The 20,413-nt window shown below is 43.6% G+C and overlaps 1 protein-coding gene across 1 annotated transcript in view; it reads left to right on the top strand.

Moving 5' to 3' along the window:
* Positions 1–19,886, top strand: part of SLC35F1 (solute carrier family 35 member F1) — a 381,514-nt gene extending 361,628 nt beyond the window's left edge. Inside the window, exon 8 of the mRNA XM_026505215.4 lies at positions 16,562–19,886. Within this exon, the coding sequence (XP_026361000.3) occupies positions 16,562–16,786 (225 nt within the window). The 3' untranslated portion in view covers positions 16,787–19,886. The remainder of the gene's footprint in view (positions 1–16,561) is intronic.
* Positions 19,887–20,413: the final 527 nt, after the last annotated feature.

Below are 20,413 nucleotides of genomic sequence, written 5' to 3'. Positions count from 1 at the left end.
CCAAATAATGGTAGATTCCAATCCTCTCCTACCCTGCCTCCTCTGAGAATATGAGGAAGTAGGAAAGGGTTTTTGTTCCTGAGAATGTTTCCCTGATTTTTTCCCTGAGTTTGCCTAATCACCACTTAACCTACTCTCTCTAAATTAGAGACCTGAAAGTATATTCACCAAAATATGAACGTGAGTCCGAGGGGAGACAGAATGGCAGAGCTGTCACATGCCTGAGCCCAAGCTCCAGAGTCAGACCACTCGGGTGTTAACTTCAGCTCACTCTCTACCAAGGGGTCCCTAGCTTTTCTGTGCTGTGGGTCCCTTAGCTGGTCTGGTAAAGCCTAGAGATCCCTTTCACAATGTTTGTAAATGTCTGAAATAAAATATGTAGCATTACAAAGCAGGCCGATTGTATTAAAATAAAGTTTCCAAAATATATATATTTTTTAAAGATTTTATTTATTTATTCGACAGAGACAGAGACAGCCAGCGAGAGAGGGAACACAAGCAGGGGGAGTGGGAGAGGAAGAAGCAGGCTCATAGCAGAGGAGCCTGATGTGGGGCTCGATCCCATAACGCCGGGATCACGCCCTGAGCCGAAGGCAGACGCTTAACCGCTGTGCCACCCAGGCGCCCCTCCAAAATATTTTTAAATGGGATGATATAGTAATATCCAAATCACAGGATCTAGAAGCATACCTGATAAACTACTGTCATTTCAAAGCAGTGATGAGTGCAGATCCGGAAAGATCTGCAGCAATTGTTAATATGATATGAAAATATATGCGATTGCTATTGGCTCAAAGCCTAAGGTACTGCTAATACTAATGGAGCTCATTGCTTATATTTATAATGAAGAAATGCTAAATGTCAGTTCGAGGTCAGTGAAAATAAAAATCCTGGGTTTATGCCTAGGTTTATAGCAGCCCCGAATTCGATACAGGAGCCCCTGATGCTAGCAGTTATACAGCCTTGTGCAAAGGTTACTTAACTTCTCTCATCTGTAATTTCTCCATCAGCAAATGGGAGTCATAATAGTAGATACTGTGTAACTGGCCCCATCAGGGTTCCCTGTATAGAAATGAATATAGAAATGTAAATCACGCAGGATGTTTGGCATAGTGAACACTCAATAAATAATGCCATTATTAAGGATGGCAGAATTTTGAGTGCTTATAGTTTATGTTCTGCACACTTTTAAGTGTTGCATAAATTATGTATTGGTGAAACAATATGCATATATTATTTTTATAATCATAAAACAATAAACTTATTTTTACTTTGAAAGTAGGTAAAGCTAGCAATCCCCTCAAATAAAAAGAGGTCTTGGTACAAATCTCTGCCATTGAAAAATGGGACTGAATTGCAATCAGACACTGATTAGAAGGTTCTAAATGGTTTCTTCTCTGTTTTAATGGACAAGCATGAGCACAAAGGGAAAGTGCTTCTTTGTATCTGTTTTCCTCCTTATTTTCACATAACCAAAACTCGTTGCTTATTATATTGTTAAGCACTAACTTAGTCATATGCTTAGTCTCTCTCATTTAAGTCTCTTTTGGGATGTGATTTTATTTTAAAAATAAATACATTGTAAACCACTCTGTGGAGTCTCAAATTTAGCAAGGTCCTCAGTTGATCTTTGAATGTAAATTTGGTTAGCGCTTTCACATCCGGGTCCTCCCTGGTGCTGCACGGAGCCAGGCATGAACGTGCAAGAGAGTGGCTGCCTCCCGTTGCCCTGGGGGGGTCTGTCTCAGCAGTTATTGACTGCACTGGTCTTTCCTTCTACCTTCAGATAAAAGGACTGACCTTATGTAAGAAGTAAGTAGTAAGCTGTGGATGACAGAGGCAGGGCATGTCTCCTCTGCTGGGTCCCTGGTATCTAGTACCGTGCCTGGCGTAGTAAGTCAGTAAGTGTTCGGCAATGATTTATTCAATGAAAGGCTTATCTCTACAAGAAACGTTAAAGGTTAAACTTCAGTTTTCAAGGCTGAACATTATCTAGGAATTTTCACGGAAGAAGCAAAAACGCTGTTGATTGATATGGACGCTTTACATCTCAAGTTGATGCGACCAGCTGAAAAGTAAGGGAAAAAAATGTAGATTCCACAATAGTAAGCCACTATTTGATTCATTCTCTGGTTGAATTGATGCTTAGAGAACATCTTAAGGGAACATGGACATTAGAAAAACCAGTTCAAACGGGGCGCCTGGGTGGCACAGCAGTTAAGCGTCTGCCTTCGGCTCAGGGCGTGATCCCGGCGTTATGGGATCGAGCCCCACATCGGGCTCCTCTGCTATGAGCCTGCTTCTTCCTCTCCCACTCCCCCTGCTTGTGTTCCCTCTCTCGCTGGCTGTCTCTATCTCTGTCGAATAAATAAATAAAATCTTTTAAAAAAAAAAAGAAAAACCAGAATGTCATAGTAGCTCTTACAGTATCGTGGGGTAGCGAGAGTGGAGCTCGCAATAGGGATGGAAAACTTGCTGAGAAATGTATTCTAGTCATAGGAAAAATCTTATCTCACATTCAGATTTATTATTCGTAAGTCATTCCGCAGTGAAATTGTGAATTGAGTCATGATCACATGCTATATTTCCATGTCTATGTTTGTATTATTGATGTGTCTACATGCACAGAGGTCAGCAAACTGGTCTGTAAAAGATCAGATGATACATATTTCAGACTTTACAAGCCAAGCAGCCTCTGTCACAGCTCCTCAGCGCTGCCACGGGCATAGCTCTCTTCCAATAAAACTTGACAAAACCAGGCAGCTACCAGATTTGCTAGTTGACTGACCCCCAATGTAAACTACCCCTGTCCTTGCAAACTTTTCACTCATCTTCAGCACCAGGAAACAGCCATTTCCTCTGCAAAGTGTGTCATTAATAAAGCTGCTGAAAGCTATACACTAAATGTTACAAATCTCTTTTCACTTCAAGTGTACAGACTTGCTCTCACAGCTAATTTTAATAATTTCTACCTCATTTTAGAATAAGTGGTGCATGAGGCTCCCGTTTTAGTTCTTGGTGGCATGGAAGGCCAGATCTGTTAGTTGTGTGGTAAGGATCCCCGTGGCATGCAGTACAGTGAAACGTCTTCAGTGTATTGCTTTATTGTTTTCATTTTACATAGAGGAACGAGCGGGGTGCCAATGCAAAGCCGTAGCCCCGCGCGGAGACGAGGAAGGGAAGGGATATTACAGTCATCACTTACAGGAGCAGGATGCAGCAAAGGCCTCTGTAGACACGGAGTGCCTTCCAAAAGCCATATGCATGGGGTGCGCCTCAGAAGACCCAGCGATACCAGATAAGGACAGTAATGCTGTCAAAGTAACTTCCCCAGAATCACGTGTCCGGAGAAAAGAGACCCTTGTCCACACAAACTAGTTGGACAGTTAAGAAGGACATTCCAAGTGACCAACGTCTCTACAGTTTGGTGATACCGCACCGTTCCCATCTCCCTCAAAATTATAGAGAGACATCATAGATGGCTATGGTTCTGTCGGTTCATGGCGCCAAATTTGGGGACACCTCTAGATTTCTGATTTTTTTAAAACATGTTTATAGAATAGTAACAAACCCAAAGTTCAAAATGTTTTTTTAAGTCTTAAGACATTAAATAGTTTTATTTTTATAACAAGTACAAAATTTAAAGGGGGAATAAGAAACTAACACTTTGTTGAATGTCACATTTTTGATAGCACTCCGTGGATTTTGGGGATTAGACAAGACTGTGGAAATGTAGTGATAATGATGTTGTAAGATTTTGTTATGGAATGACCAAAATTCTGGGCCCAATGCCAGTACTTCATGGTGATATTCTGGAATCGGGAGGTAAGTTTTGAGGCTTATTTAAGCGAAGGTGGTGACTATTCTTCAGGTACCAAAATTTTTATTTAGAAAAAGAATTGATTAATTATTAAAACCATAATATGATTTCCCCCGTGACATCTGTCACATCATGATATTCTTTACAATTAATTACTCATCCATTTATTTCATTTTCTGTCTTTTCTGCCATTACCAGGTACATGTGAGAGAAGGAAATAAAGAATTCCAATATGACTGTAGGAGAGCTCATTTTTCTTTTTGTCAAAGGTTTCCCCTTCCCATAGCCATGATAATATTTCTTGATGATTGTTCATTCTGTGAATTGAGAAAGAACAGCATCCAACTTCATCAGTAATCCATTAAGGTTGTTCCAAGATCTGTTGAATTAAAATTGTGTCCTTGCCCTATCCAGTAGAGATATGGACTGCTCTTACTTAGAAGAAGAACAAAAGGAATTAGTACGTTGCGATGCAATTAATGAAGCAATTGGGAGATGGGAAGAGAACCGGGTGGAGGGTCACGGCCTTGGGCACTGTGTCAGCTGTCACTACAAGACCGTGCCCTAAGCACTCTAGGGAACCTGCCTCACATCCTGCTACCTCAGCTCCGAGATGTTCTTCATAGTCCTTCGTACTTCTCTGAGGGGTTGGTTTTTAAATAAATGATAAGAGATGAAAATACTTTGGAGGAAGTTGGCAGTACCTTTGTTTGCCAAGATTATCGTACTTAAGTAGTACTGTTATTATTTGTGCTTTCCTAAATACGGTTCTCTTCTTAGAATACTTCTCAGGTTGCAAGAATGGAGACCAATGGAGAAATGGGAGAACTTTATAGATTAAATATTGGCAGGAATTACATCTACAACAACACACACTTTATGCTAGTACCGTAGAAGATGTTAAGCGTAGACCCTCTCTGTTTAAGGAGATGGTATGTGAAAATAGGGGAATAAATGCACCACGAGAAATGCTTAGAAAAGAATCACATACCCCACAACAGTCAGCTTCAGTCATTAAAATCCAGTCTTAATTTCTCTCTGTTGATCCTTCTCTAAAATGTATTCTTTTCTGTTTCTACTGCCATCATCTTAGTTCCGAACACCATCATCTCTCATTTAGACCATTGCAATAGTCTCTTGGTCTGCCTGCTTCTCCTTATTTCTCTCTACAATTAATCACCCACCAGCAGCCACAGCGATCCATTTAAAACACCAGTTAGATTACACTGTCTTCTGCTGAACACCCTTCTTTCTCATTGCATTTTGAGCAAAATTTAAATGCCGTGTTCACCTCTAATGGCCTACCCACTGTTCCTACGCTTTAATGGCTCCAACCTCCACTCTTGACACTTGTCCACCATACTGTGTTCCCTGTCTTCCTCTTAGAAAGGGGGAAATTGGGAGGCCTGGGTGATTCAGTCAGTGAAGTGTCTGCCTTCAGCTCAGGTCACGATCCCGGGTTCTGGGATCGAGTCTTGCATTGGGCTCCTTGCTCAATGGGGAGCCTGCTTATCCCTCTGTCTGCTGCTCCTCCCTGCTTGTGCCCTCTCTCTCTCTCTCTGATAAATATTTTTTTTAAAAAAGGGAAGGAAATAATTGTAGCTTCCTCATGAGCTATTAAGAAGGTGAAGAGTGTAAATCCCTGTGCCTAGTACAGAGGATGCACTCAACGATGATTCACTACGAAGTGTTAGACACCAGCGGCATTGGCTGCCCTTCCCGCTCTAGAACTAGCCGTGCCCTTTCCTCCTTGGGACCTTTTCTTCTGATGTCCCTCTGCCTGGACTGCTCTTTCCCAGCTCCTTCCATGACTGCTTCAGTCTCAACCCCAGTGCTTCATCTGCAAAGAACACTTCCCCTCACTATCGAAGTAGCTTCCACCAAATTCTCATGTCACCCTACCACTTGTTTTGTTTCCTTCATAGTGTTTCCCAAAATCATATTACAGATTAATTCCTACAACTGTTTTCAGTCTGTCTCCCACAACAGACTGGAATCTAAGAGTGGAGTTATATCCATCTTATTTTTCACTGTATATCCCCAGTTCATGAAACAGTAGAAACTCCGTGTTTCTTGATGGACAGTGAGGTGATAACGACGGTCTTGGCTCACGGTTAAGCTCGGTTGTAGAATGACTAGTTCATTGCTGAGTCTATTAGTTCTATACGGCTGCTGTAACAGATTACCACAGACTCCGTGATTTCAGACAACAGAAATTTATTTTCTCACAGTTCTGAGGACCAGAAGTCCAAAATCTGTTTCGTGGGGTATGCAGCGGCACTCCAGCAGATTCTAAGCCTAGAGTGGGTGACGGTCCAGTGAGACCACAGAAAAGACCCCGAGATAGCAATCAAGATGTGGGTTTACTTATGCACAGGGGACATCTGCTGCTGGGGTCTACGTGCAGCCAGTTTTTAGATCACAGCAACTTAACCCTGCAACTCTTGGTAGCCCTTCCCCTCCTCGCCTGGCCAGCATTTCCAAAAAATCAAGACCTGCCCCATGGACACTCTTCATTACAAGGGAGACACTCCAGGTTGGCCACCCCCTGAGCCCCTGACCTTGAACCCTGAACCAATACATTATGCTGTGCGTGCTGCCTGATGGGAATACAGAAGGAGGATAAGATCTCTACATTTTCAAGATCATGATTAACAGGGGCATTCAGTGTATGTTTGCACAAACTAGCTATCCAGCATGTACTGTATACCAGGCCAGACTTCAGCAGAGCCATGCTCCATGCAGAGTCTCTGGGGGAGAAGCTCTTCCAGCCGCTGCGGCTGCCAGCATTCCTTGGCTTATGGCTCTGTCACTCCAGTCCTGCAGGGGAGCCTCTTCCAGTCTCCCTCTGCTCCATCTTCTCATACCCTGCTTCTGTGTGTGTCTAACATCTCCCTGGGCCTCCCTCTGTTAAGATTCATGTGATTGCGTTTAGGGCCCACCTGTACCTAGGTATATTAGCCTGTGCTCAGGCTACCATAACAAAAAACACAAGCTGGGTGGTGGCTTAACCAGCAGAAATTTATTTTGCACACCTGGAGGCTGGAAGCCCAGATCAGAGTCCAGCAGGGGTCAGTTTCTGGTGAGAGCTCTCTTCCTGGCTTGCAGATGTCTGCCTTCTGACTATGTCCTCACTCAACCTTTTCTCCATGTGTATACAAACAGGTGGGGTATGTGGGAGAGAGAGCTCTCTGGTGTCTCGTGAGGACACTGGTTCACCTTCACGACCCCATTTAAGCTTAATAACTTCCATGGAGGCCCCATCGCTAAATATAAGACACATTGGGGGTCATGGCTTCAAAATACATATTCGGGGGTGGGGTAGACACAATTCAGTCTGTATTACCCAGGACAATCTGTCATCTCAAAATGTTTAACTTAATCATATCTGCAAAGACCTTTTTTCAAATGGAATAATTAACATTCAAAGGTTCCAGGTACTCAGATGTGGATGTATTTTGGGGGGCCACTTTTCAGCCTACCACACCGAGGAAGCAAAGTGAATTGCTAAACTTAAACATACTCGTGGATTCTCAAAGATGATTTATGATGCCAGGGAGTGGTTGCTCTAAATTAGCAAAGTAAAATGGAATAGGAACGTGCGAGGATTCCTGTGACTTACGTAATTATGCATCATGGTAAGGAAACTCAACATAAAAATAAGTTCAAACTATAAACCAGGGGTTTGGTATTTGCATTGACAAAAAAGCCTTCCGCTCCAGATGGATCGATTGTTGTGCTCGTCTTTAAGTTGCCAATTCTATAAATGCATTTGCAGTTCAGTTGGAGTCATGCTGAACTTTCAGGAAGAACTATTAAGGAAAGTTTTCCAATCTCTCTGTGCTTTAGCATTTACTCTTTGTGATACAAAGCTAACAATAGCTGACATTTATTGAACATTTACTATGTGCCAAGCAATGCATCAAAAGTCTCACATACACTCTGTCTCTAGGAGGGATGGGGCATGGTGGGGGTGGGGTGACGCAATCTTCATTCCTAAAGGGTGTGAGCCATTAGTAGTTCTGCCTGGATTGGGTTGTTGACATTTCCCATTGACTATAATCACAGGGCATGGTCATACTAAGGAATGCCTGGCGATCTCCTGTATTCCAGATTATTCCTTACCTCCATCATGAAATAGGAGCCCAATCCCTCCATGCTGGTGACAGGAACTCCCTTCCTTGTTAATTGAGAAGCACGAGTGGAAAGCAGCTGAGTGGCAGTTTTCACTTTCAGTTCAATGGAATCATTGTTGTGTCTCCCAGTAGAAACATTCCTCCCTTTGCTTTTGTTTTTGTTTTTTAAGATTTTATTTATTTGAGAGAGAGAGAGAAAGTGTGCCAGCCTGAGAGTGAGTGGGGCGAGGGGAAGAGGAGAGGGAGAGAGAGAATCTCAAGCATACTCTCCACTAAGAGTGGAGCCTGATGCAGGCCTTGATCCCACAACCTTGAGATCACGACCTGAGCCAAAAATCACGAGAAGCTTAACCAACTGAGCCATCCAGGCACCCCTGAAATATTCCTCCCTTTGAAACTAAGACTTTTGGATTCGCAGAGCAATTCGATAACGGGAAGCAAAAATTTTCCCAGTGGATCACAGGGGGAAATAGGGTGTGGTGCCACTCCCATTTCCGCCTCTTGATTCCATTGTAATGGAACAGGAATAGATTAATGATGCAAGAGTCCCAACGTGGGAGTGAAGGCCACTCTCAGCGTCCCTCACACACAAATGCAATCCCTTTTTGACAAGTGATAAGAAGAACCAAGCACGGAAAGGTGACATAAATGAACCATCTGATGGCCTTTGTTGTAAGCGAGCCTGTAATTAAACACTCCCACAGACTAGGCCCCTTTTCTTCCACTTCTGGCGTGGCTGTCCTGGTCTTCTTCTGCCGGACTGCACAGAATAGAAATCTGCATGATTGAGGAGTCCTATCAGTTCATCAACCCAAGTGAAAATGTCTGTTTGTCAGATAAGAGATAATGTCAGAAATCCATTTTTAGCTCCCTGTTGCTGTACTCATGTGTGAAATTACTCACAGGGGAAGATACTTGCCCGTAAAAGAACCCTTATTGGCCTTGCATGTGATTGGCTGCACAAATGATACAGCCAGATGAATTGGTTTTGCAAATCAAACAGAAGGCCTCATCAACCAAACTGGGACTGCGGTGGGGGGCACAGCCTTGTGCTGGGACAGTGTCAGGGCCTTCCTGTTCGCTGCTTCGCTCCTTTGTTCTCCGACAATTTAGATCTCTGCAATTCGTCGGTTTGCTGATAGCGATAGAGAGACCATTTGGCATTTTGACTGAGGGACTCATTGATTTATTTTCTGTCTTGATGAGATTAGCATGGATTTGGGATTTCTTTCTATCTCCTTTGGAGAAAGAACAAGGAGGGAGGGATTGAGGTCAGTACCGTTGGTCTCTGAAGAAAACCGATTTGGGTGTTTGCGGGTAGATTGTGCGCCATGGTCACATTTGGTATTTTCCCATGTTATGACTTATGATGTAGAAGAAAGAAATACTGCAGTATTTAGACAGAGAGATTTAGCCCTTTTCTTTTTTCTTAAAACAAAACAAACAAACAAACAAACAAACAAAGGAATGAGGAGAAAAGGGGATGAGGAGAAGTCCAAGAGGCAAGAGTAGGAGACAGGACAACAATAAGGCAGTTCTAAAGAATTTGAAAGAGCTCTGGCCTCTCCAGGCAATTTATTTCCAGTTCAGTCAACTCAGGAGCCAAACTTTTGCATTTTTAATACTCTTAATACTAATAAAAATGATCTTGTTAGTTTAGTGCTGAGCCAAAATTAGGACGTGAAGCAGCAACTTGTTTATGTTGGCATTTCTGTGGAGCCGAGTCTGTCTCGTTGCCTTGCCCTGAATAGCAATTGGCTCAGACCCAGCAGCAATAGATCAGCACCAGGGGAGAGCCTTTCCTCACGGAATCCCAAGCAGGCCATGGCTTACAGCCTGCCCAGCAGGGACCAGCCTCCCCTGGTTCTGCTCCCCGCCACTGCACTCCCAAGCTCAAGGTGTGGTCCACGACCCGCTGAGACACACACAGCTACTGAGAGATGAGTTGTCCCTGGTGAGCTGTCCCCTCTCTTCCACCCCAGGACACCTGGCAGATTGGTTGTTGCCCAAAGGGTCCACTCTTCAATTCACATCTCAAATGGGAACCCAAGAGACCTTGAGTTCCCCTTTTCATTACAAAAGCCAATTTTATCAACCCATAATATTTGGATTTAAAAACTCCGCTGTGGCAGCATTATATTTAGTTGGGGTTCACTCTTAACTGGCATTTTGCTTTACTTAGTCCCTGATGAGTCTTTGAACTACTGTGGTATCGAGGACCTCCGAACGGCACAGCCTGGTTTTCTGTTGGGAACAGAATGGGTTTATTTATCTGTTCTCGGTCTAGAAATCCTGGTTAGGTGTGCCAGCTGATTAACCTTTGTGTGTGCGCTTTATATCAGAGTATGGAAGGGTGGGGGAAATACGCTATTTCACATGGTAGAGCATTCGGGGTAGTTTGCACAAACTGAATTAAAAGTCTGATTTTTCCCAGGCATAGCTTGCTGCTGAAATTGCCAGACCAATCTCCCTGCATGGAAATTCTTCCCCGCAGCTTCTGAACCTCACATTTACCAGCCTGTGCCGTCTGACCTCGGGAGTGACTAGTCACTGCCCTTTATTGTTCTACTTACCCACGGTTGCATTGACCTTTGAAGCAACTGCTTCAAAGTTTGCAATTTCCCAGCCTCTACCCTCCTAGGTATTTTCTGCTAAAGAGTTAAAAATGTGGAAAGGTTTAATTACATCGGTGTCTATTTAAAAGAATAAACTTGAGTAAGAACAAGAAAGGAAGTCATCATTGTAGCCGCATATCTTTTGTTTTCCTTTGTATATGTGAAAAGCCGTGGTGAGAACACTTAGGAATGTCCTTGAAGTCCTTTCTAAGCAGTTTCCTGAGGCAATGCAGAAACCGCTTCCAACGAGTACCATTGTCAAGTTTCCAAATGGAATGCCTCGTTCAACAGCAGTTTAGCGTCCGGTAGAGCCCCTTGCTGGGGCAAGACAACAGGTCTTTTTACATTTTAGCAATAATGCCTGCAAGATGAGGCATGGCCTGAGAGACTGTTTCCTTCCTCCACACTTTACAGATAGCCTTGGGAACACATGAGGGTTTGAAAATGTTGTCCTTTGCTCACCTGCCACATGTGAGAAGGCTTCAGGGATGCTGTTCTCTCATCCACTCAGCTTCTCTTAAGTTCAGAAAGCTGGTCCTATCAGGTCAGCCGTCGTGGCTCACAGGTGTGCATGCACACCAGCGCACTTTGTGTGTGTGTGTGTGTGTGTGTGTGTGTACACAATAAGTGAGAGATGGAGAGAGAAAGAATACATACTACGTGGTTAATTTAGAGAATAATAATTCTTATTATTTCTTTTCTGGGTATCCAGTTATGCAGTCCCCTTCCCTCCTGGCTGTTGAGGAACTTTCTTTACCTGTATCTCTTTTCTTTCTAATTTGACCTTATTTTCTCCCTCCTTCCAATTACGTTTTCTCTGAGGTTCCTTGGCTTCCAAGTTAGATCAAAATTGGATCTAAATTTAAATCTCTCCTTTTTTGTCAGTTATCTCCAGGAACTTTACCCAAATCTCTTCCCCCTGTACCCCAGTTTCCTAGGAAACCTTACCAGCTGCTCTTTTCCAGATCTTTCTTCTACATATCACAAGCAACACAGTTTCTTTTTTCCATTGACTCTTTGTTTTTTTCTGGAGATAGAACTGCCATACATCTCCCTTTAAGAGCTAAAAGACTCTTTTAACTTTGCATTATCTATTAAATAAAAATTCGTTCTGGTCATTAATAGGCCCAAGTGCAGTCACTGAGCAAAAATGACCAGAGCCCAACATCAGGAGTCTTAGAAAAGCCATATTATACAGAAGTATGTGCCAAGAGTGCACTCTCCAGGAAAGATGAAAAAGCAGGCCCATCATATAGAAGTAGTTGGGACATAAATTCAGTAAAAGCAGAGTTTTAACCCAAAGTCACTTCATCCTTGAAACCTTACGCCTCTCTGAGGATTGCCCACATTCTTCTCTGCTCACGCCTGCCACCTTTTTGGTAAAGGTAGAAAAGGAAAGATGCCTTTGAAAATTGCCCTCTTCCTCGCCTGTTCTAGTTGGTTTACTTATAAATGTACTTTTCAAACCACGTGGTTTTCTACTGGTATAGGCTTAAGACTCACTAAGTCATTAGTTTATTAAAACTCTGCTTAAATGTTCAATACCAAAGCCAAAATGAAAATTTGTTCTGTCCTTAACTGATGTGCTGAATGTCCCATTAGCTAAATAGTAATCATATTGAGATGCCAGCTGGCTAGAGCTGGGTTTAATCCCTGGCTGGAGGTTGAGGAACTTTGTACAATCTTTTCATCAGTCTTCAAAGCCACCCCCTTCTGGACAGTGGCTCGTGTCCCAGTCAAATTGCTTTAAGCAACACACAGGCATTCTCATTATGTGCCATGAGTGTTTGCTGACCCTTGCTAGCAGAGAGACCCATCAGGATGGAAAAAGCAGCGTGGTGTGTAGCACGGTGGTGTGTTGATGCCGGCGTGTCCTTTCTCAGCTTCTCAAAGCTCCAGGTGAAAGTGTGTCTACAGCACAGAACATAAAGTGCCTTCTGATGGGCTACAGCTGACTGGGATCACAGAGTACGCTTCCAACAGCAGCCTGTGCTCTTCAGTGGGGACAGCACGCCTCCACCCGAACTTGCCTTGTGTGTGACTCAGACCTCCTCTCCTGCCCAGACAGTCCTTGTTCTTTGCTTAGGCAACTCAGCATGAGTATTTCTTTGCACTAAATGAGTTACACAGCCTAGAATATACAGAATTTTTGTTTGCTTGATTTTTTTTTTTTTTTTTTTTTTTTTTTGAAGAATGCTCTATCAGGCTAAGTGCAGCATCCAAAACTGGGAATCATCCTATTAGGGATCCTGATTCCACTTTCTTTTTTCTGTCAACCCAAAAAGAGAAAAGAAAATCAAACCTTTCTGTCATTATTTCTTTTTTTTTTTTTTAAGATTTTATTTATTTATTCGACAGAGATAGAGACAGCCAGCGAGAGAGGGAACACAAGCAGGGGGAGTGGGAGAGGAAGAAGCAGGCTCCTAGTGGAGGAGCCTGATGTGGGGCTCAATCCCACAATGCCGGGATCATGCCCTGAGCCGAAGGCAGACGCTTAACCGCTGTGCCACCCAGGTGCCCCTCTGTCGTTATTTCTAGTGTTCTCTATTTATCCAGATTAATCATAATGCATGTCTTTCTGTCCCTTTTGGGGCTTGCATGCTACATAAGACTTTGTCTACCATCTATGAATAAAAACTCTTGGGTGACTTCCAAGGTGCCTCTGTCATATAAAATCCCATGCTATCTATATTTTGAACAATGTTGGAATGAATTCTGCATGAACTAAACGGAAATGCGTTGGAAGTAAACTATGCTCTCATTCTAAAGCTGTGTCCCAGGAGAACACTGGGTAGTGCATGTATCATTCAACCTGATGCTTCCATGTCCAAAAAAAGGGATGATTCGGGTATTTGCTCATACAATGGCAGAGGGATTAGCTTTACAAAGATGAATTTTAAAATATTTGTCATCTTCATCAAGTCGAACTATGGGAACCGAAACCAGAAATTGAGAGGAATTCACGTCCTTCTTGCAGGATACCCCGCATGAGACCCTTTCCTGTCCCTCCCTCTACGTGGCCAAGTCCTATCCATCCTGAGTTGATGTAACGTCCTGTGCCAGTCCACTGATCAGCAGCCCCCCTCCTCGACCCAGACTCTTGCATTGCCCCTCCCACATTGCTGTCTTGTCATTCTCCTCTGACTGACCCCAGGTTTGAAGGTGACTTTTGAAGCTAATGATCAAGGGTCAGTACTCTGACTTCCCTTTCAACGAGTTTTTGTTTGCCATTGTATGTATGAGAAATGACACTGGGTTTTCAAGTTTAAAGCTAAAAAATTTAAAGTACACCCAAGTACAGGCTGACTATTTACTGTCTGTTTCTTTAATCTGAAACTTCTACATAATTAAATTCATTCATTTATTCAAAATACAAAGAACACTTAGTAGATGTTGACACTATGCCAGGTTCTGCACTTGACACTGGTCAAGAAAGACACAGTCCCGTAGTTAAGGGAGAATGACAATTTAATCAGTGATTACATAAGAGTGTTATATATATATACATATATATATATATATGTATATATATATATATGAGCGACTCATTATAAGATAATGCTATGGACAGTAACGACAAAATGGTAACCATGACAACAAAGGTCATATGAATTGGATGCTTTTTTCAAGGTAGGCATTGGATAACATCGGATACATGCTTTGTTGAGTTTAATCTTTACAGCCTGTCTTGGTATAGCTACCTATATATATGTAACAATTATTAGCCTCACTTTACTGATAAGGAAACTTGGACCTGAGGAGGTTAGCATAGTTGTCCAAAATGACAGCTCGAAAGCGGGGGAGCTAAGATTTGAATCCAGCGTCCAGTTAGAGGGCAGTTCGGAATCTCCCCACTTCCAGCTGCTGCAGCAGAGACCAGCTCACACCTGAGATGGGCGAGGCTCTTCACCTGAGACGAGGGACATGTCCATGGAGTTTGAAAATGAAAGGCGTTGGGGCGCCTGGGTGGCGCGGTCGTTAGCGTCTGCCTCCAGCTCAGGGCGTGATCCCGGCGTTCCGGGATCGAGCCCCACATCAGGCTCCTCCACTAGGAGCCTGCTTCTTCCTCTCCCACCCCTCTGCTTGCGTTCCCTCTCTCGCTGGCTGTCTCTCTCTATCAAATAAATAAATAAAATCTTTAAAAAAAAAAAAAATGAAAGGCGTTAACAGAATATTTGAAATGATGATAGTGTGGGGAACAAACCCATCTCATTCACCAGAGTTCCAGGTAAAGACTGCAGCTCTCCAGTGTAGAACTTCAGGAAGCAAGTATAGAGGTAAACCAGTTTTCTGAGATCACCTGCAACAGTTCTGAATGGTCTTCTTTTCCTCCCATTTCATTTTACCAACAAATTCATGAATCAAAGAATAAAGCACGCTTCTTTTCATTGGGAAAAACTGAATTGGTTGTTTCAAGTTATTCAAGTGAAGTTGTTACAAGCTGAATCTAGTCCATAAATCCACTTGGGGAAGGACTATCACATGGTTTGAGTATGAAGAAGAAAGGAATTGAAAGACAGGGTGAGGAATGATCTGGAAAGAAAATCAGAAAATGGTCTTTAGTCTTAGCTACCTTGCTGCTGCTGAAGAGAGAGATGGAGGGGGTGGAGGGACGGAGGGAGAGAGTAGCAGGAGGAGAAGGCGGAGAAGGGGAGGAGAGGGAGGAGGAAAAGAAGAAAGAAAAAGGAAAAAACACCACTGTGGCAGGAGCTCTTCACCTCGGGGATGTCTTTTCTGCTGTGGCCGTCTTGGAACTGTTCTAGCCTTGCAACTGACTCTATAGACTTTCTGGATCCTCTTCTTGTTCTTCTTCCAGCTTCCAATTAATTTTTGTCTTTTTAGCAGTTTTTAGTTCTGTTAGAGTATGAGCGTGAAAAATGAAATAGGAAAAGCCAATCAAATTGGTCTTCTGTTTGCCCATGGATGCAGCAGGTGGTCGAGACTGGGACAACAGCTGTTGCCTAAAATGAGATTTGGCATTCACAAGTGCACTGTATTTTGTCTACCTGTACCTCTGTCTGTCCACCGAGATGATTTAGCCCTTGTTCTCATTTCTCTGTCCCCAGTATTTCATTCCATGTTTGCTCTAGAAGGGCATACAAGGAACTATTAGTTGAATGAGTAAACGAATGAATAAACGAATGAATGAAATAGAAATGGCAACACTTGTGTTGTTATCTTACTCCCCCCCTCCCCCGGGTAATTCCTCGAGGAACGACTTCCAGTGTAACTACTCAGGAAGGTCCAGAAGTTGTAGTTTTTCAAAAACATACATAAACTCTCGGGCACTTGTATAAACCCATATTCCCCCGCCCCCAAATCTCTATTAATCGTCAAGCAAATACTTTAGGAAGCAGGATGCTACATACACAGCTGTTTGGTTGTTTCCAGATTAGTGGAGCAAGAATGGAATGTTACACTATTCTTTTTTTCGATCCGAGGATAATCTATTCTTGCAAAGACAGTCACAAAAGTCGGTAAGAGTTCCTACGGGGAACACAAATAGTGTCTGAATGGGATTAAGGCACAACGAGAGGGCCCAATGCAGCTGTGTCGGGGAGGGCTTCTGTGTTTATGACTTCATTACAACCTTAAACGGAACATCTATATTTCTTCCAGGTTTAATGAAGCCACAAACAACCCACTCTTTGTTGAGTGATATCGGAGGTTTGGTTTGGTTTGGTTTTGCTTTTAACTTGATGTATTTTCATTTGTGCTTGACTAGCCTTCCCACGTCAGGGACTCCGACCGGCCCTTTCGGGACAATTAGCTAAGTGTTCTTCTGTGTTCACCACAGAGCCGAGAAAACAGATGAAGAGAATCAATAAGACCGAGGCAGTTTGGGAAGAGAACATTCACTTCCCATTCGGAGCGCTGGCCGCCCCATCCAGCCACCTGCTCCGTGGGGAAAGGCTGGTCCCGCGGGGCCCCGTTCTCGTGGGAGCCGCTCTGCACTGACCGCTAAATGACTTTGCTGTCCTGTGCTTCAGTTTTCAGGGCTTTATCTGCTGTCTTTCTTCACCATCCTCATCGGGCTGGTGCTCTACTCCTCCACCTCCACATACATCGCCCAGGACCCCCGAGTGTACAAGCAGTTCCGCAACCCTTCAGGGCCCGTCGTGGACTTACCGGCCACGGCCCAGGTGGAGCCTTCGGTCACCTACACCAGCCTGGGCCAGGAGACCGAGGAGGAGCCCCACGTCCGTGTGGCCTAGGCTGAGGCCCTCCCTGCCCACTGAAGTCGCCTCCGTGGCCACGTTGTCCGCCCTTCATCTCTGTATTGTACATAGAGAAAGGTATTTATTAGGTGTGGTGTATGCGGGGGGACGGCAAGGTAGCAGATCCGAAAGCCTGTAAAAGGCACCCGCTAACATCCCTGGAGACACGGGCTCCAACCCACCTGACGTAGAGAGACGCCTAGCTAGTGTGTATCCTGGTCACACCCGCCTGCATTCATTACTGTGAAAACTTTTGAATTAAAAGCAAGTATGATTATTATTTGTATTATTATGTTACTGGTATTACACTAACTTTCAGGAGGATGTTTTGTACTCCTGACAAGAACTATCGCCAGACCCACATGTAGTGAACATAAATCCCACTTTTCTATGGCAAGTCACTTTTTAAGAATCATACTTTATTTTTTTGCACAGTCTGTGTGAGTGCTGCACGCCCCAGGAGCTCCACCCCTGAGAAGTTTCCGTAGCCTAGGGACCTGGTGGCTGACGGTTTCCGCTGTTACCTGTTGGATTGCCTACTCAATAAGTATCTTGTGCTGTGACCCTTGTGGGGAGGGGCAACTGACCATGTCATTCTCTATTCTAGGAATAGATCTAAAACAAACACTTGAGCCTTTTATATCTCAATCTCTGATTACTCCAGGCCGTTGCCTTCCTGTTGTAGCAGGGGATTCTGCTGATGAAGTCCCTGTAATAACAGGATCAGGAATGTTTCATTTCTGTGGCTTATAGGAAACCCCCAAATAGTATCATGTGTGTTTAGGGTAATACAGATATATATCTATATTAAATCTCTCTGCCCCTCCCTAGACCCTCTCTTCCAAAAATTTATTTGGTTTTACCTTTAATTCCTAGATTTCTTTAGCGATACTATGGAAATTATTCAAGTCATTGGAAAAAGCCATGGCCCTCTGCCCTCTTAAATTGTGTGACACTGTTTTTAAGATACACCAGCATGGCCATCACCCTCCTTGTGGGCGTGTCATCGGCTGTGCGGCCTCCCAGCAAAGTCAAGGTGCTAATGTGGAGCGGTCTCTCACAATGGCTCGATGGATGTGACCGCTCGGTAGTGATACACATGTCGGGAATGAAAAAGTGTGGCATTTTGGTCATATTTGGCGTCCCTTCAATAGCAGAATATATCAACACCATATTCTTCGGGATACGGAGAACATTGCGGCGTCCTGATAAGGCTTTGACGGATATGTCGCTAGTCTAATTTTTTGCCCTTAAAGTCACTCTTTTTTTCAAACACACACACACACAAAATCAAGAAACGCCACAGACCTCTACAATTTGGAATAGGTTTTCTGTGTCAGTATGTGAAATAGTCTTTAAGTTTGGCTGGCTTCAATACTGTGCAAAAAGACCCAAGAGGGAGTACAGGGTTTGTAAAGGAAAAATAAATGCTTATGAAACTGGGCAATTCGGATCAACACATCTCAAGCAAACAAAGCAAAACACCAGAGGGGCCCGTGTAAAGTCGGACAGACCTCGGCCCGGTCAGGATTCCCATAGCGCCTGCACAAGGCCTAAATCCTGGGCAGGTGAACGCGTCCCATGCAGGATGGTCCGAACCAGGTGGCCCCTGGGCCTGCCTTCTGCCCAGGGGGTGCAGTCCTGCCCCTGGAGATGGGGGAAAAAATTATCTCCTCGGATATGCAGAGTTTATGGTCATCTCTGTTCGGCCCCCTCAGAAATATGTTTTATTTTTGGAGAAAAAAAAATGCCGAAACAACTTGCCAGTGTCTGCTTTCTGCTACCTTTTAAACCGATTAAATACCTTTCTCTGAATATTTTGTCCATTCAGATCTGAAGACCTTTAAAGACTGTGGTTTTATTTTTGTGTTTACATTCCTTCGGTTGGCATAATTTGCTTGATTCATTGCATTTTTAGTATTTATTTTAAAGCCAAATGTTTTAGTCTTTTTTATTCATTTTTATGACACTAATTTGTAGACACTTAGTAAAGTCTTATGAGAAATAAGTGGATGAAGCTATTCCAAGCCAACTCAGCGGACTGGGAAGTTTTTTAAAATTTAAATTTCAAAAAGGTTTGCAATCAACGGATGGCTAAAAGTAGCCATCTGCATTATTTTCTAGGATATTTTAATTGACTCCATTGTATGGAAACCAAGTGTGAATGTAAAGGTGAACTCACTGTCTACCCTTTACCATCCAGTGTCCTTGTGCAGAAGACTTTCATGTCACTGGGGTACTTCCTGTGTTGGTTCGTCTCCAGTTAGAAAGGCTGATAACATATCGCACCATCTGAGATCAGAGTTCCAGACTGACCCTTCGGACAAAAAAGAAAATAGCAAAGAACAAACTCTTCTCTGTGTAAAAACACTGGTCCTTCGGGAGCAGGGTGGGAAGTGGGAGTAGGACATTAACTCTAGCCGTTTTCATTTCTGAAATTTCACAGCCTCAGTAGACACCAGCAAAAAGTTCCGCTTTTCACCCCCCTCCCCGCCCCCAACCTTCACCCCACCACTCCTCTCTCCTCCACAAGTAAGACTTTAGCAATTTGTATAGAATTTGATTGGGTAAGCAAACCACAGCGCCCCCTCACCCAGCTAGCGAGCCCTGCTGCTTCTCACTTCCTCCCCGAAAACCGGCAGCGGGAGCAGTGCCTGCCTTGGTCACCTTCCCACCGGCGCCAGACTCTGAAATACACGACCAGGGAGACCAAGCAACGGAAAAATTTGCACCACTGTGTCCCATGAAAATGTTTCAATGTTTAGTTTAGATATTGCTAACTTGTGCTATTAACCTTTTGACAAGCGTATAGTATTGTTTGTTTGGGGTTTGTTTTTGAGTTATAACCACTTAGTAGTCCCCAGCTAGCTACCAGGACAGATTTTACCCCATGGGTAGGATTCTATTGTCAAGCCACATAATAAAGCACACTAATCCAGGCACCGCAAGTGGAAAATATGAACCAAAAAGGAGATTTACACCGATAAGTTGAACAAACTTTCCATTTTTGATATTTGCATGCTCCCCTATGGACTGGCTGTGGCAATGTAATGCCTGTATAATGTTTTCAAATAAAAATAAATGCTTTATGAAAGCACCGAGTTCTTGGTTTTCTTGAGTGTTTGTCTGCACTATGACGACCCTGGAAGGAGCTCTCATGGGATGCTGGAAATAGCCATGAAAGTAGATAGCAGGGTCCATGTCAAAATAAAAACCAGAAAGAAAATGTTTCCAAATTAGGAAGGGCAAGCTGGTCTCAGAGCTGTAGCTTTGAAAAGCCAGATTGAGCACGTTTGTAATTTGCAAAATTAATTATTTGACTGAACCCTTAAGAAGGCTGCCGGGCTCCAGTCTCCAAGCCCGCGTTTAAAACACATGTAGAACTATACAAATTTTCCCCCAAGAAATGGTGTCTTACAAAGGAGAAAGTTCTGCCCTTGGCACAATGCCAGACTTAAAAGACACATGCTCTTCCAGAACACGATGTTTATTAAACAGGACGGTTTTGTGTTTCTGCTCTGCACCGACACAGTATCTTGTCATCGTCCTTACCCCGCTGACTGCAGCCGCCAGCAACCCCTTCAGTACTTCAAGACGATGTCTATAAATTCACGTGTTCCTGTC

The sequence above is a fragment of the Ursus arctos genome, unplaced genomic scaffold (assembly GCF_023065955.2).
Source record: "Ursus arctos isolate Adak ecotype North America unplaced genomic scaffold, UrsArc2.0 scaffold_13, whole genome shotgun sequence".
NCBI lineage: Eukaryota > Metazoa > Chordata > Mammalia > Carnivora > Ursidae > Ursus > Ursus arctos.
Note: the sequence above shows the minus strand (reverse complement) of the source record. Positions and strands in the feature narration are given on the sequence as shown.